The 20,000-nt window shown below is 34.0% G+C and overlaps 2 protein-coding genes across 2 annotated transcripts in view; one reads left to right on the top strand and one right to left on the bottom strand.

The window, feature by feature from the left end:
* The window catches only part of LOC144973173 (ubiquitin carboxyl-terminal hydrolase 39-like), a 22,043-nt gene extending 9,987 nt beyond the window's left edge, over nt 1–12,056 (bottom strand). Inside the window, exons 1-5 of the mRNA XM_078915296.1 lie at nt 11,974–12,056; nt 3,269–3,332; nt 1,393–1,487; nt 969–1,105; nt 557–653 (exon numbers count right to left, since the gene is read on the bottom strand). Of these exons, the coding sequence (XP_078771422.1) occupies nt 557–653; nt 969–1,105; nt 1,393–1,487; nt 3,269–3,332; nt 11,974–12,034 (454 nt within the window). The 5' untranslated portion in view covers nt 12,035–12,056. The remainder of the gene's footprint in view (nt 1–556; nt 654–968; nt 1,106–1,392; nt 1,488–3,268; nt 3,333–11,973) is intronic.
* A 232-nt stretch (nt 12,057–12,288) lies between these two features.
* LOC144973172 (methionine aminopeptidase 1-like) overlaps nt 12,289–20,000 on the top strand; it is a 14,760-nt gene continuing 7,048 nt past the window's right edge. Inside the window, exons 1-7 of the mRNA XM_078915295.1 lie at nt 12,289–12,490; nt 12,863–12,914; nt 13,546–13,628; nt 14,643–14,703; nt 16,112–16,203; nt 16,849–16,932; nt 17,818–17,885. Of these exons, the coding sequence (XP_078771421.1) occupies nt 12,380–12,490; nt 12,863–12,914; nt 13,546–13,628; nt 14,643–14,703; nt 16,112–16,203; nt 16,849–16,932; nt 17,818–17,885 (551 nt within the window). The 5' untranslated portion in view covers nt 12,289–12,379. The remainder of the gene's footprint in view (nt 12,491–12,862; nt 12,915–13,545; nt 13,629–14,642; nt 14,704–16,111; nt 16,204–16,848; nt 16,933–17,817; nt 17,886–20,000) is intronic.

Here is a 20,000-nt window from a genome sequence, read left to right as displayed (position 1 = left end):
GGCTGCAATTTCTCATTGTCTCTATCTATCAACAGTTTATATACTTAATTATGCATATATTTAAGCATGCACAAAAGGTGCACTTCTTGAAGAGCACTCCTCTCCCTTACCCTCTGAAAAAAAAAAAAAAGAAAATAATTGCCAACCACCCCCATTAATGGTGCATGATGATGATGTCTCTATAAGACGTCAAAATCATCATTTTTATTGTAGATATTATTGGATTTCTGGCACGATGACTATCTAAGTAAGAGTAGGTATCTGATCAATTTGATCAACTCCCCATCTTCAAATAAATAAAGAAACAAACAACAAACAAACAAATAAATAAATGAATAAAAGTTAAAATCTGAAGTCTTTAACCCAATAAAACAAAAAGACAGAATAAATTTTAACAATTTATCGCTTTCTCTTGACGGTCTAGAACAAAAAGAATCAAAGACAAAGACTAAGTTCACTGAATTATGAAGAATAATTGAAATCAATCGTTTTTTTAAATTATTTTTTATGTGTATTGGCTTCAAATATAATATGCAACAATTAATGCAATTTATACCAGGCAAATAAGTCGTTCCATCAAAAGCTCTTGACAGCTTGGGATTCTGGTCTAGTTTTCTGATCATGCTGTCTTTAAAAGTAGGATTCAAAACATACTGAAAAAAATGTTTAAGAAAGAAAAAAAAACAGTAATAAAAATTCACAATTCCTATTAATGGAGCAAGTGTAATGGTTTATGCAATGAGAAAAACCCTGGAAGTTTTAATTGTATTATTATGATCAAATTTTTAATCCTAGCAATCCATAATTCAAAACAATTTCAAAGTGACAGATATGACAGTTCACATTCATAAACAACAAAGAGTAAAAAAAAAAAGTAATTGATAAATTTCAATTTACAACACTTTGATCAAAATTGATGACACCATCTCTCTGACGTGGAGTAAATTATAATAACAAATTGAACTTACAATGATGTCATCTAAAGATGAGTCGATGATTTGATAGTTGTCTGGCAAGCAGTAAAACTGATGTGTCTGTAGGTTGAGGAACACATGATGGCCTTCAAATACACTGTGTGTGTAAGCATGGGTGTTGTTACCTCGACCTACCAAAGTAAAAAAAAATAAATAAAATTATTTAGAAACAGAGCCTTCATAAAGAGTAAATATTATTTTCCTTTGAAAAATAATAACTATATTTTACTAATTTAACTCAGGAGTAAAGACTACCAACAATGTTTAGGAAAGATAGTAGTGAACTTCTACAAGGTTTAAGACTAAATGCATATATGTCATTTAAGGATTTAAATAAAATAGTACTTGCAATTTCACACTGAAAATAAAGAGGAGGGGGGGGGAGAGAATAAAATAACTGCAAGATGGTATATTTTACCTTGAAAGTACTTGCCACACACCATGCAAGCATATACATTGATGTGGGACAATGAGACTGAACACAATTTCTCAAAATCAAAGTCAAGGACTGATCTGAAATAAATAAAAAATGAAGGCATAAAAGATATAATATAAAATATATAACATTAAACAACAATGTTAATTGTCAAAAGCATTGAGTAAAATATTACTTTTCACAGTGAAAATGGGCATTTTATGAGGAAATGAATGATGTTCGGCACACCATCTATTGTTTTACTGTATCATTATTCATTTTCAAATTCCATCACTATCATCAAACTCAATTTTATTATCATTGTTTAATTTAGTGACTAGAATTGAAATGTAGCAAAAACAACCATCATTAAGTTTCATTCTCAATTTGCACGAGAATAAAAGAGAAACAGAGAATGCTAGAAAATATGATGAGTTGTTGTAACCCAAAAAGTTAAAGAGCATTGTATTTGAAAATGCAGTGATACACCATACAAAAAGAATTAAGAAATTAAGGTGCAAGCACCGGTGTAAGGTAAAGAACTGAACAAGTGTGTATAAAGGGTGCCAGACAAAGCAAGAAAGAAAAATACAAGAAAATCAGTCGACCTCGACTGGGGGTCGACTGATTTTTTGGGATAGTTTTTATTCTTGTATTTTTCTTTCTTGCTTTGTCTGGCACCTTTCATACACACTTGTTCAGTTCTTTATCATACAAAAAGAAACATACAATTCAGCATTCTAAAAAAAAGTTGGCAACTTTTATCCTTAGTCACAAAGCTAAAGATTATTCAAAAACGAGGGTAGAAAAATACACATTAAAAACTATAAGAAAAGTTTGCAGATAGACCTTTTGCAATTGTGGGGAAAGAAATGGAAAATGGAACTCCCATCTTGATAAATGCCATGTTTTGAGAATTAATAATAAAATCCAACCGATAAAAATCAACTTAATATTTTATTCAATTACAAAATTCTAAAAGAGACGAATTATTGATAGCAAACTTCAATGGACAAAACTAAATAAATATGTGTTAAGAGGCGAATTCTGCCCTAGGATTTATCAAATGTAACACATCAAGCTAACCAAAATCAATTAAAAGATAAATGATATGACCATAGTTAAACCAATATTGGACTATGAATGATCAGTCTGGGATCCAAGATACCATTTTTTTTTAAAAGTAAAAAGTAAAGAAGAATGCATTGAAATACGTTACAAATATATAATATTACTCATTGATAAGTGGTATTACAGATGCACAAATGAAACAATTAGGATGGTCATCTCTTCATGAAGTACAGAATAGGGCCAAAATAACAACTCTGTACAAAGGATTTAATGGCCTTATAACTTTTAGAGAAACTAGTAGATCAGTACCAAATGAAGTGTAAAGAAAAGACTAACTAGGCAGCCCGGGTATCAAGTTTTAAATATTCCTCTACCTGATGTCGACAGTCGTCTTTACTTAATTTTCCAAATTAATTTCCGCTTATGGAACAACCTACATGCTGGTAAACGTTTTTTTTAGTAATATTGAGACGTTTAAAGATGCTCAGGACTATCACTATCAGGAATATAACATTATAATGTACCTTTTCTGTTTGATTTGCATATAAACAGTATGACTGAATCTGTTCATTCTGAAGAAGAAGAAGAAGAAGAAATTCTGAAGAAGAAGAAGAAGAAGAAGAAGAAGAAGAAGAAGAAGAAGAAGAAGAAGAAGAAGAAGAAGAAGAAGAAGAAGAAGAAGAAGAAGAAGAAGAAGAAGAAGAAGAAGAAGAAGTTCAGCTTAATGACAAGTTTTGGAGCTATATATGATCTTCAAGAGAAAAACGGAAGGATTATGAAAAAAAAATGAAAAAAAGGGGATGCATACCTGTTGATGGTATCAAGATAGGGGCATGATCTACTTTTATCCGATCTTGGATTCTTTTGTGGAGCTAGAAATTTAAAAAATGGAAAATTTAGTAATATGTTGACCTTCAGCTTAATTTCCAATAAACCTCTTCAATACTTCAGCAATGTAGTTTAACTTCCAACTTTTGCAGGTCCCCAGTAAATACTGGCATTCTTCCTTCCTTTTAAACAACGGGCATGAGAAAACAGAATGCTGAGGTTACCAGCCTATAACACATTGATACTCACACAGTCCAGATGTCTTCATCGATCATTTATAAAAAGAGTCGCCGAATTGAAAAGTGAACAAAAATTTCGCAAAAATTAGCTGAAAAGCAGTATATTGGCAGAGCTTGTGGAAGAGGCCAAAAAAGGAGGAAATTCCTCCTCTGACTCCAAAATTGCAGATTACTACACATCTGTCTGCGTTTTTGTCACTTTAAGAAACCATGCCTATATATTGTTTTCAATAGGACAAATATATAAGTAACTCAAGTTCCATATTTCTTATCATAAAATTAACATTTTGCATCAAAATCACCCCAACATTACCGTTTTGAGTTTTGAGACAACTGGGTCACAAATGGTTGGCTATCAAATGAAATGGGAATGAAAGAGTCTTTTGGTTGGGAGGGGGTGTGAAACCACTGTCTGCTAACTGTCAAGAATTTTTTTGAGAAAAAAAAAAACATGAAAAATAAAACAAGTTTACGCTGATAAAAATAAAACCAGGGAATCTTATTAAGTTTAAGAAAGAATAGACATAACTTTTTTCTTCTATTATTCTCCTGTCACATACATTATCCAGAGTTCAAACTCATTCATCCACCACTTACATTCATATCTTCATACTAAGCAACTCAAGCTAGTAACCAAGTAACACTAGTGAATTATTGAGTGGTGACCATTGTGCTTTTGTACTTTTTCATTATGATAGCTCTATTAACACAATTAAACATTAATTTCTCAGATTTTCTGTCAAGTTATTGCCATACACATCTTATGAAACTTTAAATAATGACAAAACCAATATCCGATTGCAATTTAATGTAAAATAAAAAAGTATAATAAAATAACACATCCATTCATCAATACTCTCTCTCTCTCTCTCTCTCTCTCTCTCTCTCTCTCTCTCTCTCTCTCTCTCTCTCTCTCTCTCTCTCTCTTTCTCTCTCTTTCTCTCTCTCTCTCACAGCCAGCAAGCCCTGCACTTTATTGTGTATGCTTATCATTACTCATGACCATAGTAGTTCTTTGAAACTAGCAGTGCACAAGTCAGAAAAGTAAAATAAATTTAATGGCATGAATAAAATCAAAATTTTAAAGTATTAAATTAAAGTAAAGTTCAAGTTAACGCAGTGGCTGTTTTTACAGTCCCATAAAGATGGTTGACGGAGCTATTTTTAGTCCCGTAAAGACAGTTCTCATGGCTATTCTTACGGCGTTGATGCAGTTCTGTTCACAGTTATAGTTATAAATGTATGTAAATGCGTCTTTTTGCAGTATCCACAAAACTTCACATATTTTTCACGATATTTAGACGTACAGATCTAGAGAAGGTGAATGAAATTAAAATCAATTTCATTTAACATATTTAGATCTAAAGCTAAAGTTAACAAACAATTAATGTAAAGACAATTCTCGTGGCGATTTTTACGGTACTGTCATTTTTATTACATATAATTTGTGCTTTTGCCTAATTTATTTTTACAGTACAGTACAGCCCGTTTTCTATCATCAGTGGGCAGGTTAGGTTGTATGTCTTGAAATTTTTATTTCAAACAGAGACATAATATAGAGATCTGGTAGTTGATCAAACAATGAAAGTATATTTAGTTCCTGCTTGAAGTCGACACCCCTCAAGTTAAAACACTTCAAAGGTTTGGCTGTTTTAAAAACTTTACCAGTATTAACCAGTCAGGAAGGACTAGCGGTTTATACAATTTTAAAAGACGCTACATTCAGGGTGCAGTCTTGTCATGTGAGAGTGGGTTCGAATCCTCTTGCCTGAAACCAATTGGACACATTTTGACCATTTTAGAACACCCCCCCCCCCCCCACCCCATTGTGGACAAATGACTAATATTATTTTTATTAGGTACCTCTGTCAATAACCATTATCACACAAAGGCCTATACTATAACTTTTACAACTTATGTTGTCGTCACTCCATTCATTACATGTCGTCATCATTAAATCGCAATCATTTTCCATTCTTTTCAATATATTTTTGAATCCCATTTCTCATGCTAATTTAGAGAAGTTTTTTTTTTTTATCAACAGTGATTCTTCTATAATTTTATAGTATGTAAATATGAGGTTTTCGTAAAGATGAAATTATATTGTCTTCTTCCCTCCTCCTCCCTTTTCTTCCTTTTCTTCTTCTTTTTCTTCTTCTTATCATTATTATTATTATCATTATCATTATTATTATTATTATCATTATTATTATTATCAACATTATTGTTGCTTAGTGATTACCGATGTACAATGATAATAAATTAAAGAATAACAATAATTTTAAAAATCAAAAGTAAAAAGAAACATGGCACACAAATACTGATCTCAAATAAATAACTAATTTTAGAAAATTAAAATCGAAGTTTTTTAAAAACATGATATAATGTTTTTGAAAAAAAAAAAAAGCAAACAAAAACAAAGTAACTCAAAAAAAAAGAAAAAGTCAACAATGGGAATCGAACCCGGTACTTTCAAATTTCAAGGTTGGAGACCTTATTAAATGTGATGAACAGTCAGGTGGCTCCGCAGCGCTACGGAGCCACCCGACTGTTCATCACATTTAATAAGGTCTTTCTAAAACATTATTTTACCTTAAATGCAACTTCTATTTTCTGGTTTTATATTTCGATTTTTTAAATTATTATTATTTTTATATAATAAATTTATTAACAAAAACATCCTACAGCCTACAGATAGGCACTTGCAAGAATTTTTCAAAATAGTGATATCGGTATTAATTTGGCGTAGAAAAATAAAGGGGAGTGAAACATTTACTAAAGTGAAAAAATGATCGCTCTATCTCAACTAGTTAAAAAGTTATGACCTTTTATGTGGTGAAAAATCTCTATAGAAGCTTAAAGGAAAATATGTGACCAAAACACAGCAACCCAATGGATAATCAAGTATAATTCAGAAACGGCTTCAGATACAACTTTGAAATTTTACATGTGGTAATTCAACATCTCTGTAATACAGTGCAAACAGAAAAATATTTATTTATTGAGAGAGAAAGGTATAATTTAGAGCTGAAACAGCTGAAATCAAGGAAAAATAGATCACGACATGCAAATGAATGACCTATTGGAATTTTGGAAAAGTCGACAATTAAATATTTATTCACATGTAGATAGACCAAATACACCACTGAATCGGCGTCATTTAGTTGTTCACTTTGAACTTTTCAAAATGAAAATAGACCTCATAAAAGCAGAGATATGGACTGATAAATGTTTGAGGTGGTGTATTAGTGTTTAAAATGATCGAAAATAGGTGATTTTAAAAACTTCCGCTCCCCCGTTCCCCTAAATTGGACAGATGTCCGTCAAAGGATGAAAAACGTCAAAATCAACAGTGAAAAATCAATCGGAAAAAAAAGGAAGAGAATTGTAAATTATAAAATGAATGCATGGACATGAAAACGCCAATTAATTGAATAATTTAAAACAAAAATAACTTCCATAAATGGAATATATTGTAAGATATAAAGATGTAAAGTTTTGATGTGGATTGACGAAGTTATCTCTCAAACGCAGCAGACGACAGGAAGTGAATCAGTATAAGAAAATGGCAGCTTCTGTAAACAATCGAGGCCAATTACTGTTTTTTGGGGAGCTCTAACTTTTGAGTGCAAACATATTTTGCTCTGAAATTTTTAGAGAAGCTACTTTAATATGTATCTCAGAAGGACTTTTTTTTATTAAGAAGGACCATCTCTGGTTTAAAAGTTATAAGCGTTTAAACACATATATTCTCTTTACACAAAGATTTCTCAAAATCATGATATTAGAAGTAGGGAGTTTAATAGAAATTCTAAATGTACCTCACACACTTGAAACCAATGTCATATGAAAGAGCTGGCAACACAGATTACAAAACAGTTTGAATTTTGTTTCTATCTTGATTAGAAATGTAGTTACGGCAGTTCAAAGTCTGAAATTTCAGACCGTTTTTACCCCAAAATTACCATTGCAAAGTTGTGACCGAAATCGCGTGATGTTAATAAAAAATGGTTAAAACAGTCAATATGGAGTTCTTATCATATATTGTATACCAAAATGTTCGTCTTATCGAGGACAATGCATTTACATTAATAAAGAGGAAGATAAACATTTCAAATTAACACATTATTACATAATATGACGCAAATGTTACATAATCAAAAACTCGGCTAGACGTAAGAAACAATTTGCTATATCACTTTTGGATTTATCCCCAATATCTCACTGAAACAATTGCAAATAATTCCCCTCTTTGATTTAATACATAGAGAATAAAAAAGGGTTTCAGAGTATCTAAATGAAAAGATATAAACATGTTGTGTAATGACATAATGAGTTTATTTTTACCTATGGCAATTTAATTGCATATAAATAAAATGGTAGATTGAAAAAGTTCAAATAAATTGAAACAGATTCCCTATTATAATTAGAAGGAAAGTTCTGGCTTTAAATACTTTAACAAATTATGCTGAACCACTTTGGGTTTATTGCTATTACATCATTTGAACTGACAATTAATATAATTTTATCCCCCCCCCCCCCTTTCTCTCTCAATGTATGGGGGGGTCAAAACTAATAGAACTTCTTACCATAATAATTATTAAGGCTAAGGCCTTTAGAATATGGATACAAATGATAACAAACATATCTAAACATATGGGAAAGAAACTTGATGACTTGATGGCAAAGTAAAATAAAATTAAATTAAAGCAATTGGTATTTTTAAAATATCGATATTATTAATATTGGATTTCACAAAGAGAAAAAATATACGAACTTTTAAAACAAAAACTATAAAATGCCTATAAATAAAGTTGGAAAGTATGTATTTCAAAATAAAAACATAGTAAATAATAGTACTGAAAATATTATGGACTAAATTTAACATAATACATAACTAAATTTAAAATATCGATATGAATATCGATATCGCCCGGCAGCCATGATGAGAAGATAATGTAAACAAGGCATTTCGGCGCAGAGTTAAAAGGTGTCTGCGCATCGATATAGAGCCCTGAAATTTGGCATGAATAAAGTTTAGATGTTATTCTAAAAACAAGCGTTTAAATTTTAAAAACACACGCGGTAAATAAAGAAATAAATGCATTTGAAAATTGCCAAATTTTAACTTCATATAACTTCTGAAATTATTAATGGATTTTTCCTTAATTGGCACCATTTAAAAGGAAATTGAAAGACGAAAATAATGATACCAAAATATCTGCGATATTCCTCTTTATAACGAAGTTATGCATCTTTAATTGAACCCCCCAAAACGCGAACGGCAATTTCCAGTCACAACTTTCCTATGGGCGAGTTGGGTCAAAATTTGACTGCCACTGCTGCTGCTCACTAAACTGCCTATTAGAAGATAATAATATTAGCATCATTGTATGTAGAATTTTATGCCCTTTCCAATGACATATAATACATGCCATTTCATTCCATTGAGAAAGAAGAATGAACATTTTAAAATCACTCCTAAATTTTTCCCCCTCAAAAACGGAAACAGAAATCCTCGCCTGTTTTCAACTCACAAGAGCTACTTCTTGCAAGTGCCTACTAGAGAGCTGCGCCGGTGTTACCAATACTTAGCTTCTATACCAGGATAAATCATTCGTTTGGACCGAAAAATAAATAAAAAACTTACCGCTTACCGTCAAAAGCAGTTTAGATTTGAAGATGCATTTGTTTTCTATCAAAAAACATTCGGTAATGGACAATCCTTGATGAATTTCAAAAGTTGTGTTGAAATTATATCCTAATTGTTTTCATGATTAATTCCTCGCGAAATTGGGTGGGTATCCTTTCTGTTATCAAGGTAAATTTTTAATTCAGAAAAGTGAGTGGAGCAGGCACTTATGTTGGTAACAACAAGATATGAAGTGAGTAGAAAAGTGCCAGAAGACAATAGAGAATAAAAAAAATTTTTCCCGCGGCGGTGGTGGGGTTTGAACCTGCGACCTTATTGGTACGACAACTCCGCCTGGCAGGTGAGAGCGTGGCTCTACCGTGTGAGCTATCCGCGAACACAAAAATATTCGTTTCAAACCCAAAGTCATTTCTAGATCCCTCTCTCACCCACTTCTTGAGATCGCCGATTCGTTCGCCACCATCGCGAAGTAATTTTGACCAGCAGTTAAGCTTAATAGCCAATATTCTCATCACAAACATATAACATAGAAACGATTGAGACATTGAGTATGCTCCGGTGTATGGGGTGAATTTTTAATTCAGAAAAGTGAGTGGAGCAGGCACTTATGTTGGTAACAACAAGATATGAAGTGAGTAGAAAAGTGCCAGAAGACAATAGAGAATAAAAAAAATTTTTTTTTTAAGCTATTAAGCTTAACTGCTGGTCAAAATTACTTCGCGATGGTGGCGAACGAATCGGCGATCTCAAGAAGTGGGTGAGAGAGGGATCTAGAAATGACTTTGGGTTTGAAACGAATATTTTTGTGTTCGTGGATAGCTCACACGGTAGAGCCACGCTCTCACCTGCCAGGCGGAGTTGTCATACCAATAAGGTCGCAGGTTCAAACCCCACCACCGCCGCGGGAAAAAATTTTTTTATTCTCTATTGTCTTCTGGCACTTTTCTACTCACTTCATATCTTGTTGTTACCAACATAAGTGCCTGCTCCACTCACTTTTCTGAATTAAAAATTCACCCCATACACCGGAGCATACTCAATGTCTCAATCGTTTCTATGTTATATGTTTGTGATGAGAATATTGGCTATTAAGCTTAACTGCTGGTCAAAATTACTTCGCGATGGTGGCGAACGAATCGGCGATCTCAAGAAGTGGGTGAGAGAGGGATCTAGAAATGACTTTGGGTTTGAAACGAATATTTTTGTGTTCGTGGATAGCTCACAAGGTAGAGCCACGCTCTCACCTGCCAGGCGGAGTTGTCGTACCAATAAGGTCGCAGGTTCAAACCCCACCACCGCCGCGGGAAAAAATTTTTTTATTCTCTATTGTCTTCTGGCACTTTTCTACTCACTTCATATCTTGTTGTTATCAAGGTACCGCCTAGCCAGGCAGGGTTGCCAGATCATTTTTGAGTAAGAGACCAAACTAGCTATAGCAAGAGGCCAGATTCCTCGGCAGGAGCCCAAATACCACCAAACCCACCTTAGCCTCGCGAAAACTCTTTAGATTTGTTAAACAATTTAGATAGGATAAGGAAAATTCGTATATATAGAAGCATTAGCAAATGCAATCTGTGGCGTTAGCACGTGTTGCATGTAGATATTTAGATTGCCAAATAAAATAAGTTTTACCGGTACCAGAGTAAAACGATATAACGGGGAAAGTCAGAGGAAGCCAAAAAGTTGGTTACAGGAGGCCAAGTGGCCAAACCAAATTTTGGGAGGCCAAATGGCTTGGGAAAAGGCCAAATGGCTTGGGAAAAGGCCAAATTTCTCAAATTTGGCCACCAGTAGGCCAAACTAGCAACCCTGGCCCCAGGTTTTTAAAAAAGTTTATTGGGAAAAAGATACGGAACAAAGTGTCCATAGATAGGTATGCAATTTGGTGCATTAGTGCAGTAAAAAGGCCTTTTTTTCTTTTATTCAATAAACTTGACTGCTGGTGGACCCTAGGCCTCTCTACAAGTCCAAGAAATAATAATCACTTTTTCTCTGCTCCAACGAAAATATCTACCCCCTACCGGTCTAATTATTTGTAGCAGACGACAAATTTCTCAAAACGGTCACGTGACACTGTAATAACAACACAGGAAGTCCATGAAAGCTTATTTACGGCATTTCCTTTGAACCGTGTAAACAACAAAATTTCGTTTTCATTCGACTCAACGGGTCAGATTGGCCGGTATTTTTTAACGAACTAAAGTTCTGAAAAATCAAAATGTTTCTTAGAAAGGTGAAAGATGCTAGTTTTTGAAACAGAGGTAGGTTTTTAAAAAAAATCTTTATATTTTACGTGAATGCATGCTCAAGGCGAGTTGGACGTGCAGCGGAGGTTGGTAGGCCAAAGGCCCACCTCTCTACTACTACAGATGTCACAATATAACTTTCGCCATGTCCAAATACAGAAACACAATATCGCGAATGAAATTGGGTGGAATACGCATGCGTGACGGAGGTGTATAAAAACGATCCGTTAAGATACACCGTCAACGGAGGTGCATAAAAATAAGCCTTCTCTCAACAGTAGTCTGCTGACAGAATCTGAGTTAGCAGACGATCTCTCTCTCTCTCTCTCTCTCTCTCTCTCTCTCTCTCTCTCTCTCTCTCTCTCTCTCTCTCTCTCTCTCTCTCTCTCTCTCTCTCTCTCTCTCTCTTCCATAGCGGCTCACTCTAGTCTAATGGTTAGAGTTTGTGTTACTCACAAAGTTCAAGGAGGTCCCTTTATAGTATTAATGGGTTATCAAGTTAATTGTTGCCACAACTTTAATTTATCTCATATTATGAATGTCTCACCTGCCCCATCTTCTGTTACAGAGAGAGATCGTTTCATTTTCGGAGTAGTGGACGACGCCATGATGTTGCCGGAAGTACTATTGACTATCTAAAGGGATAGTTAATAAGTTAATTAATTGAATACAAATGTAGCCTATATTCTTATTAATTTCTCACAATTTATAATTTGAGTGTATCATTAATATCAAATTGATATATTTATGGAATCTCATAATCAGTCTAATTTTTTGCATAAATTACATGCAATGAAATTTAATTTAAGGAAGGATCCCCGTTTGCATGAAGGGAAGTAACTGTAATAAGAATTTTTTCTTCGATAATGTAGTGGCAGCCGCAAGTCGCAAGGTAGGCTTTGGCTTTGGGATTGAGTAAGGGCTAGAATAACAATACAGTCGTTCGCTGGAGGATGTCGGTAGCAACACGTATTTGCGAATCTCCTGGCTGTGGAAAAGCTTCGAAATTGCAATGTCCGACGTGTATAAAACTAGGAATTCCTGGATCATTTTTCTGCTCCCAGGTAGGCTTGTTTTTAATGTTTTACTTTTCATCAGTTTCCCTCACTCATTCACACTCATACAACTTTAACTTTTACTTCCTGAGATATTAAGTATAAGGTCGGGTTGATGTGTTTGTTCTTTATATTCGTGCTCTATTGTTTATAGCTATAATGCTCTCTCTCTCTCTCTCTCTCTCTCTCTCTCTCTCTCTCTCTCTCTCTCTCTCTCTCTCTCCCTCCCTCTCTCTCTCTCTCTCTCTGTCTCTCTCTCTCTCTCTCTCACTCTCTCTCTCTCACTCTCTCTCTCACACAAACACACACACACAAACACACACACACTCACATTCCACTCTTGTGATGATTTATGAAGGTATATGACTGCATATGTTTCAGGATTGCTTCAAAGGATCATGGGGGGAGCACAAGAAATTGCACAAAAAGGCCAGTAAGTATAACCCGAGTATAGTGTACCTAAAGTATAAGTAGTATAAATAACCCGTTCTTACAACTTCAGAACGTTTTGTAATTGTTTTAAAAGATTGAGTACAGTCAAAAATATGTAAGGCAGACACCCTCTTAGTAGGTACCCAACATTCACAGTCTAAAATAGTTGAGTCCTTGAAAAATGCTCTTTATTCACATTCTCTCACTGTACTCAAGTGTAAAATGAGAACCTGACCTTTAACAGCATTGTCTCTGTCCGAAAAAATTGTATCGCCTTCTAATAGGCATCGTGTCCCGTCCTGTGTTGCTGTTGGCCCTTGTAAAGCGCTTTGAGCATGTGTAGTGGATATTGCGCTATGTACACGCTCAATTTATTTTTTTTTTTTTTTATTCGTTTATTTGGCCTTTCATTTATTTAATGAATGATTTATCTATTTGGAATGACCACATCCAATTTTTACATCATTGCACAGGACCAAGGGCTATAGAGCTCATCTGATTTCTGGTGTGGATAAGCATTTATTTGGTTTGATGTTGATTTATTATTTTTGAAGTCTTCAATTTCGTTTGCTGTTTATCATGAGTTTCATTTCACTTCATCTGGATTTTTTCTCTCTATTCCTTGATTTTAGAGGGAGAAGATCAAACTGACAGCGGCAGATATAATCCATGGCCTGGTTTTTGTTTCACAGGAAAACTTAGACCAGCTCCATTGGTATGTTCTGTTTGATAAGAATATGCTTTAATTAAGAGAAATTTATTATCAACTCCATATAAAGCATAATAGAATAATCCTTTTGCATGCGGTCTCTCTCTCTCTCTCTCTCTCTCTCTCTCTCTCTCTCTCTCTCTCTCTCTCCTCTCACTGACTCTCTCTCTCTCTCTCTCTCTCTCTCTCTCTCACTGACTCTCTCTCTCTTTTTCTTTCTTTCTTCTCTCTCTCTCTCTCTCTCTCTCTCTCTCTCTCTCTCTCTCTCTCTCCTTATCACAAAATCTCTCTCTTTCTCCTCTTTCACTAACTCCCTCTCTCTGTCTCCTCCCCCACTCTCTCCCTCTCTTTCTCGTCTCTCCACCCCCCTCTCTCTCTCTCTCTCTCTCTCTTTCTCTCTCTCTCACTCTCTTTTCTCCATCTCTCTCTCCCCCATTCCCTTTCTATCTGTTTTAGATCTAATGAGTTCCTCACCTATTAACAATATTAGAATCTTTTGAAAATAGTAATATGTTTTATTGTTATGATTAATATTAAGAAAGTATGTATATATGTATGTATATATTATGTATATATGTGCGGCTATGTAGTCTTGTGGTGTGACACTCACTTTCGGATCGGGAGGTCCTGGGTTCGAGCCTCGATTGGCGCATAGTTGAGTCTTTGGAGAAGGCTCTTTACTCACAGTCTCTCACTGTACTCAAGTGTAAAATGAGTACCTGGTCGTTAACAGCATTGTCCCTGTCCGAAAAAATTATAATACCGCCTAATAGGCGCCATGTCCCGTCCTACATGTTAAATGTTGCTGTTGGCCAGAGGCCCCTTGTAAAGCGCTTTGAGCACGTTTAGTGGATATTGCGCTTTATAAAAGCTCGTTTTAAAGTGTTTTCATCTGAACGAAATAACCAGATGTCACACTATTTTGTTTGAATGTACCATTTTATTTCTATAAATCCATTTGTTACAATTAGCAAAACTTACCAAAGGTATATCTCTTTTTTGTTTTTCCCTCACAACCAGAGTGCCATGCGTCAAGTCCCAGATCATATACCACGGCCTGATTATGCTGATCATCCAACCGGTTAGTTTAGAGAAAGTAATCTATGGATAGACTCAAATTCTACAGTACAGCCCGCTTAATAAAACAACATTTTCTCTATTGTGACATGGTGCCCAAGTCATGAATTGTTTTCGATATCAGTAGTGATTTAAAAAACTGATCATAACAACATACATATTAGTAAAAACCTTGTTTAGCGACATTGAAATGGCGGCAATCGTCAACTTCAAATCAATAAGGTGAAATTTTTTTGTCCAATGAAAACGTTTGGTTTCTTGCCACTGAAATCCATTAGCTAATGAAAACACTTGATTGGCCGACCAATAATATCCAGTCCCCTCCGAACCAGTTGAGATATGTTTTTTCCTTAGGCAAATCGAGACAAAAACCTAGCTTACCTGGTGCTTTGCATCATGTTAGCTCACTTCGACTGAAATAGCCACTGTAGATGGTTGGAAAGGACAGCCATAGTCAATTACTTTCCCACCCCCTCCCCCGCTATTTTTTGGTTACTCCGTTAAAAGGACAACTCTCTAAAACAGCATTTTTTTTCTGGTCTCGATGATGTCATTACAGACAGATTGCACTATATTTTAGGACTGGAGAAGAAGCTAATATGTGATAATTTGTTGTCTCTTCTATTCTTCATATCTGTTACTTTCTCACATTTGGCTTTATGTCTCTGCACTATTTGGATTTGTTAAGGGCTTTGGTGGAGGTCCTTTATTGAGAGGGAAATTAATTTCTTTTGTAAATTGTTGCTGAAGGAAGGTTTTGAATTATCAATTAATAAATTGTAAGCCTATCTTGAGGATAATGTGCTAGGGATTGTGAGGGGTCACAGATTAGATCCACAGATTGATACTTCTTGAAATGTTTTTAAATTCATTGTTTGAACTCGTCCACATTGTACTTTAAAACATATATTTCGACTGTCTTTGCTTTTCTGAAGCTACTATGTCCTAAAAATGTTTTCATAGATTTTCATATTCCTCACATCAAACATACACATTATAATTTATTTTTTTGACTATTGTTAAATCTGTAAAAATCATAGTCTTTATATTTTATAGGGCTGTTTAATGTTGTTAATTTGAACACATTGTCAACATTAATGTTTCATTTAATATATGAGTCTAGAATGTAAGCAATAACTTGCAAAATACAAAGAGATATGGACCAGCGTGGAAATAATACCAAAACAGATATTATATTGATAAAGGTGAGAGGTGAGTTTGCTTCAGTTTATTTCTTCTTTAGTTTGTTTTTTTTTTTAAATTTATTTATTTATTTTAATATTTGTTGTTTTACGTCATTTGCATTCTGGTCTATGTCCCTTTTACTTTTAATGACTGTATGATATGACACTAAAACATCACTCCTGTTCTTCCTTTTGGATAAGACTATTTTTCCCCATTTTTCCACTCAGGTGTTTCGGAGAGTGAACGAAAGATGCGAGGCACCACTAATATCCGAATTTTATCTGATGAGGAACAGGAAGCTATGCGAGTCGTGTGCAAGGTTTGTTGTTTTTGTTTGAGGGGTATTTCATATTTCTCATATTTTTACTGTGATGCCATGAAAACATTATTCATGACAGGGTTTTTAATAATAGTCCTAAATTACATTTAAAATAATCATTTGTATCCATAAGATATAAGAAGTCTTTATTGTCTAAAACAAATGTCTTTTTTTTGTGATGAAGGAAAGTTTTTCAGTATATTGCAACTCAGTGAGATCAAGCAATTCCCACCCTCCCATTTGGTATAGACAAAGATATCCTTTAAAGCCATTAAAGCCATGGAGCCAGATTCGATCCTGATTTATTAAAATTAAACAGACAGTAAAAGTTACTTCCCTACCCTTAAGATGGGATGCTAGACTAAAGCAAAATATTTTCCACTAAGTCTAATAGACCCAGCTACCCAGTCATTTCTTGGTGGACAGAGGGATCAGAAAGAAGGAGTAGACAACACAGGGGAATAGCTGGTCTCTTTGCTTGCTCGATGAGTGCTTTAACAACTGAGCTATCAAACCCCCTTATGTAAGCTAAAGGGTGATTTAAAAAATGGAAAAGAATGATTTAAAATTAAATTGTGCTTTTCTATACTTACTCTTGTCATTTGATTAAAAAACATAATATATATGTCTTATCTTTTAACATAGATGACACGAGAGATTTTGGATGTGGCAGGAGAAGCAACTGCTATAGGTGTGACTACAGATGAAATTGACAGACTGGTTCATGAAGTGAGTAAGCAAAACAGACCTATGCGATAATGGTCAGGGTCATCAAATAAAAAGGAAAAAGAAAATTTTATTTTTGACTTCAGATTGATATTTTTGCACTGTTAACTAACAATTATTAAGTCTTTAATGAGGATGATGGACTTGCAAACAGAATGTCGAATGTCTTAAAAATGTTTTGTATAATGGTCGACAGCCTGACTTTTGTTTTTGCCAATGAATCAAATTGCGTTAAATATCAAATAATTCAAATTCAGCATTATGGTTGGTAACATAGGGAAGTAGTCCTTCAGAGCTGTAAGATCCATTGACCCAAAGTTTATTTCAGTTTCTTTTGCGTGAAACGGAAAATAGCAATTGCTTGCTGCCCTCTAAACAGGATGCTGGTCTATCGTGAAGCACTTTCAGCCAGATGTAACAGACCCAGCTATCCATATACTGCTGGGTGGACAGGGAAAAACATTGATTTTGGTCCAATTACGTGTGAAGCGAGTGTTCTACCAACTGAGATATCGGGATCCCTGTATTGTAGGGAAGGCAGCGCCAAATGATCATCATTTGACTCAATAAAAACATCAATATGTTATTTTGGAAAGCAGAAGTAGCCTCTCAAAGGGTCTTATTAAAACTCGAAAAAGACACTCTAAATAGCTATTAGTGGTGTTATTTTAGTAGTATACTCTGGTAGATTATTTTTCATTATCCCAGAGATACTGATGAAAACAAAACTTTTCCACAAATTTTCAAAATGACTTAATTTTTATATCATTTTGTGTTGAATGTTACAAACATGCCACAGCATCAGACACGAAAGTAAGGCAAAGCAGTATTTTGATGACTGGTGGTTGTTTTGAACAATAATTATTCACAACACATTGTCATCCCCAGGCAACGATTGACAGAGATTGCTACCCTTCACCACTCAATTATTTTGAGTTTCCAAAATCATGTTGCACGTAAGTTTAAAGATTAATAATGAATTTGTTATAATTCAGACATACTTCATCTCTGCTAAAGTATAGGTTTTGCCAGATAAATGCGTTAAACTTTAGAAGTAATGTTGGCATTGGTTGCATTATTCCTTTTTTGCAGTGCTAATTAGAAAAATTGGATTACATATGGGAGACACCAGAGTAGAGTCACAATTTCAGTTCAAGGTGCCAAGTTTTTACAATAAATTTTTGCCATCAAAACCTAAGAACAATATTTGAAAAAATTATCAACAACACAGTTTATATTGAGAGTATACCGATGACGTCACGCATTTACCATCCACGGTTACTTCCCTTGCACTAAGAGCACTGTAACTTTCTATCGCGTAGTTGTTTACTTGAGAGAGAGAGAGAGATAGACCTTCAGACAGGCAGACAGGGAGAGAAAGAATGAGAGAGAGAGAGAGAGTCAGTAACAAACAGAGAGAGATGGATGGAGAGAGATATATTTTAAAAAATAAATAAATAAGAGAGAGAAGGGAGAGAGAGAGAGGGAGAGGTTCGTTTTATCGTGTATTCATTGGGAATGGGAGGGAGGGTGGGGTCTTTTGAGTCAATAAACAATGGGAGTGAACCAAAAGAAAAAGGGGAGGAGAGTTTAATAGATGACAATTGACCACACGGGGTTGTGATAACGAATGGCAGGTCCTAAATAACTCGAGGTTGCAGCTCAAACAATAAGATTCAATTATACGATTTCATGTATGTCATTACAAATTAAGCCCCACCCCCTCCTCTTCAAACTGTCATCTGACTCAAAATGGAAACAATGCAACAAATCATTTGACCAGTCCCATTTTTTAAATTGCGATCTCATTGGTCAATATGTTTCCCATTGATTGACTTTGACTTCTTTTGAAACGAAGGGCTTTCTTATACTATCACTACCTATTCTTTGCTCCACCCCCTCTCTCCTTTTCCCCCTTTCTTTGTCTACCAGCCTCGCTCTCTCTCTCTCTCTCTTTGTCTCCCTCGTGTTTCTTTCACACATACAAACACACACATAAACACACACACACACACACATATTTATATCTTTATTCTATTTAGCTCCCACCCTCTACAATGCACATACAAGCAGTCTCTCTCTCTCTCTCTCTCTCTCTCTCTCTCTCTCTCTCTCTCTCTCTCTCTCTCTCTCTCCCCCCCCCCCCCCACCCCCGTTCGGGGCGGAGGGTCACATAAATAATAATAATAATAATATTAATCATCATCATCATCATCATCATCATCATAATAATAATAATAATAATAATAATAATAATAATGCTGATGATGATGATTATTATTATTATTATGATGATGATGATGATGTATTATTATTATTATTATTATATTATTATTATTATTATTATTATTATTATTATTATTATAACAATAATATTAATAATAATAACAATAATAAAACTAATAATAATACTAATAATAATAATAATAAGAAGAAGAAGAAGAATCAGAAGAAAAATCATCATCATCATCATCATCATCATCATCATCATCATCATAATAATAATAATAATAATAATAATAATAATAATATAATAATAATAATAATAATAATATAATAATAATAATAATAATAATAATAATAATAATAATAATAATAATAATAATAATAATAACAATAATAATAATAATAATAATAATAATGATAATAATAATAATAATAATAATAATAATAATAATAATAATAATAATTAATAATAATAATAATAATTAATAATAATAATAATAATAATAATAATAATAATAATAATAATAATAATAATAATGATAATAGATAGATAGATAGATATTGATGGTACGTGATTGGAGGATAAGTCTTGATAAGTCTTTGTCCAGTTTTCCGATATTAATGGATCAATGTCTTTCACGCATTCAAGCTTTTTTTAGATACAGTGTCCATTGTGGTAAAAGGATTGGTCGCCATTTTGAAGAAATATATGCTTCAATGAAGGGACTAAACTGTGTAAAATGTCACAAAATTAACTCCCTTAGTCGAACCGCATACTCTCAATAGCCAAGAATATAAGGTAGATCATTGTGATAATATCACCTTGCCTTTATTTTTACATTATT

This window comes from Berghia stephanieae, chromosome 5 (genome assembly GCF_034508935.2).
Source record: "Berghia stephanieae isolate SIO BIC M18660-M18661 chromosome 5, UCSD_Bste_1.3, whole genome shotgun sequence".
Lineage (NCBI taxonomy): Eukaryota > Metazoa > Mollusca > Gastropoda > Nudibranchia > Aeolidiidae > Berghia > Berghia stephanieae.
The sequence above is the reverse complement of the archived record's forward strand: the minus strand, read 5'-3'. Positions and strand labels throughout refer to the sequence as shown.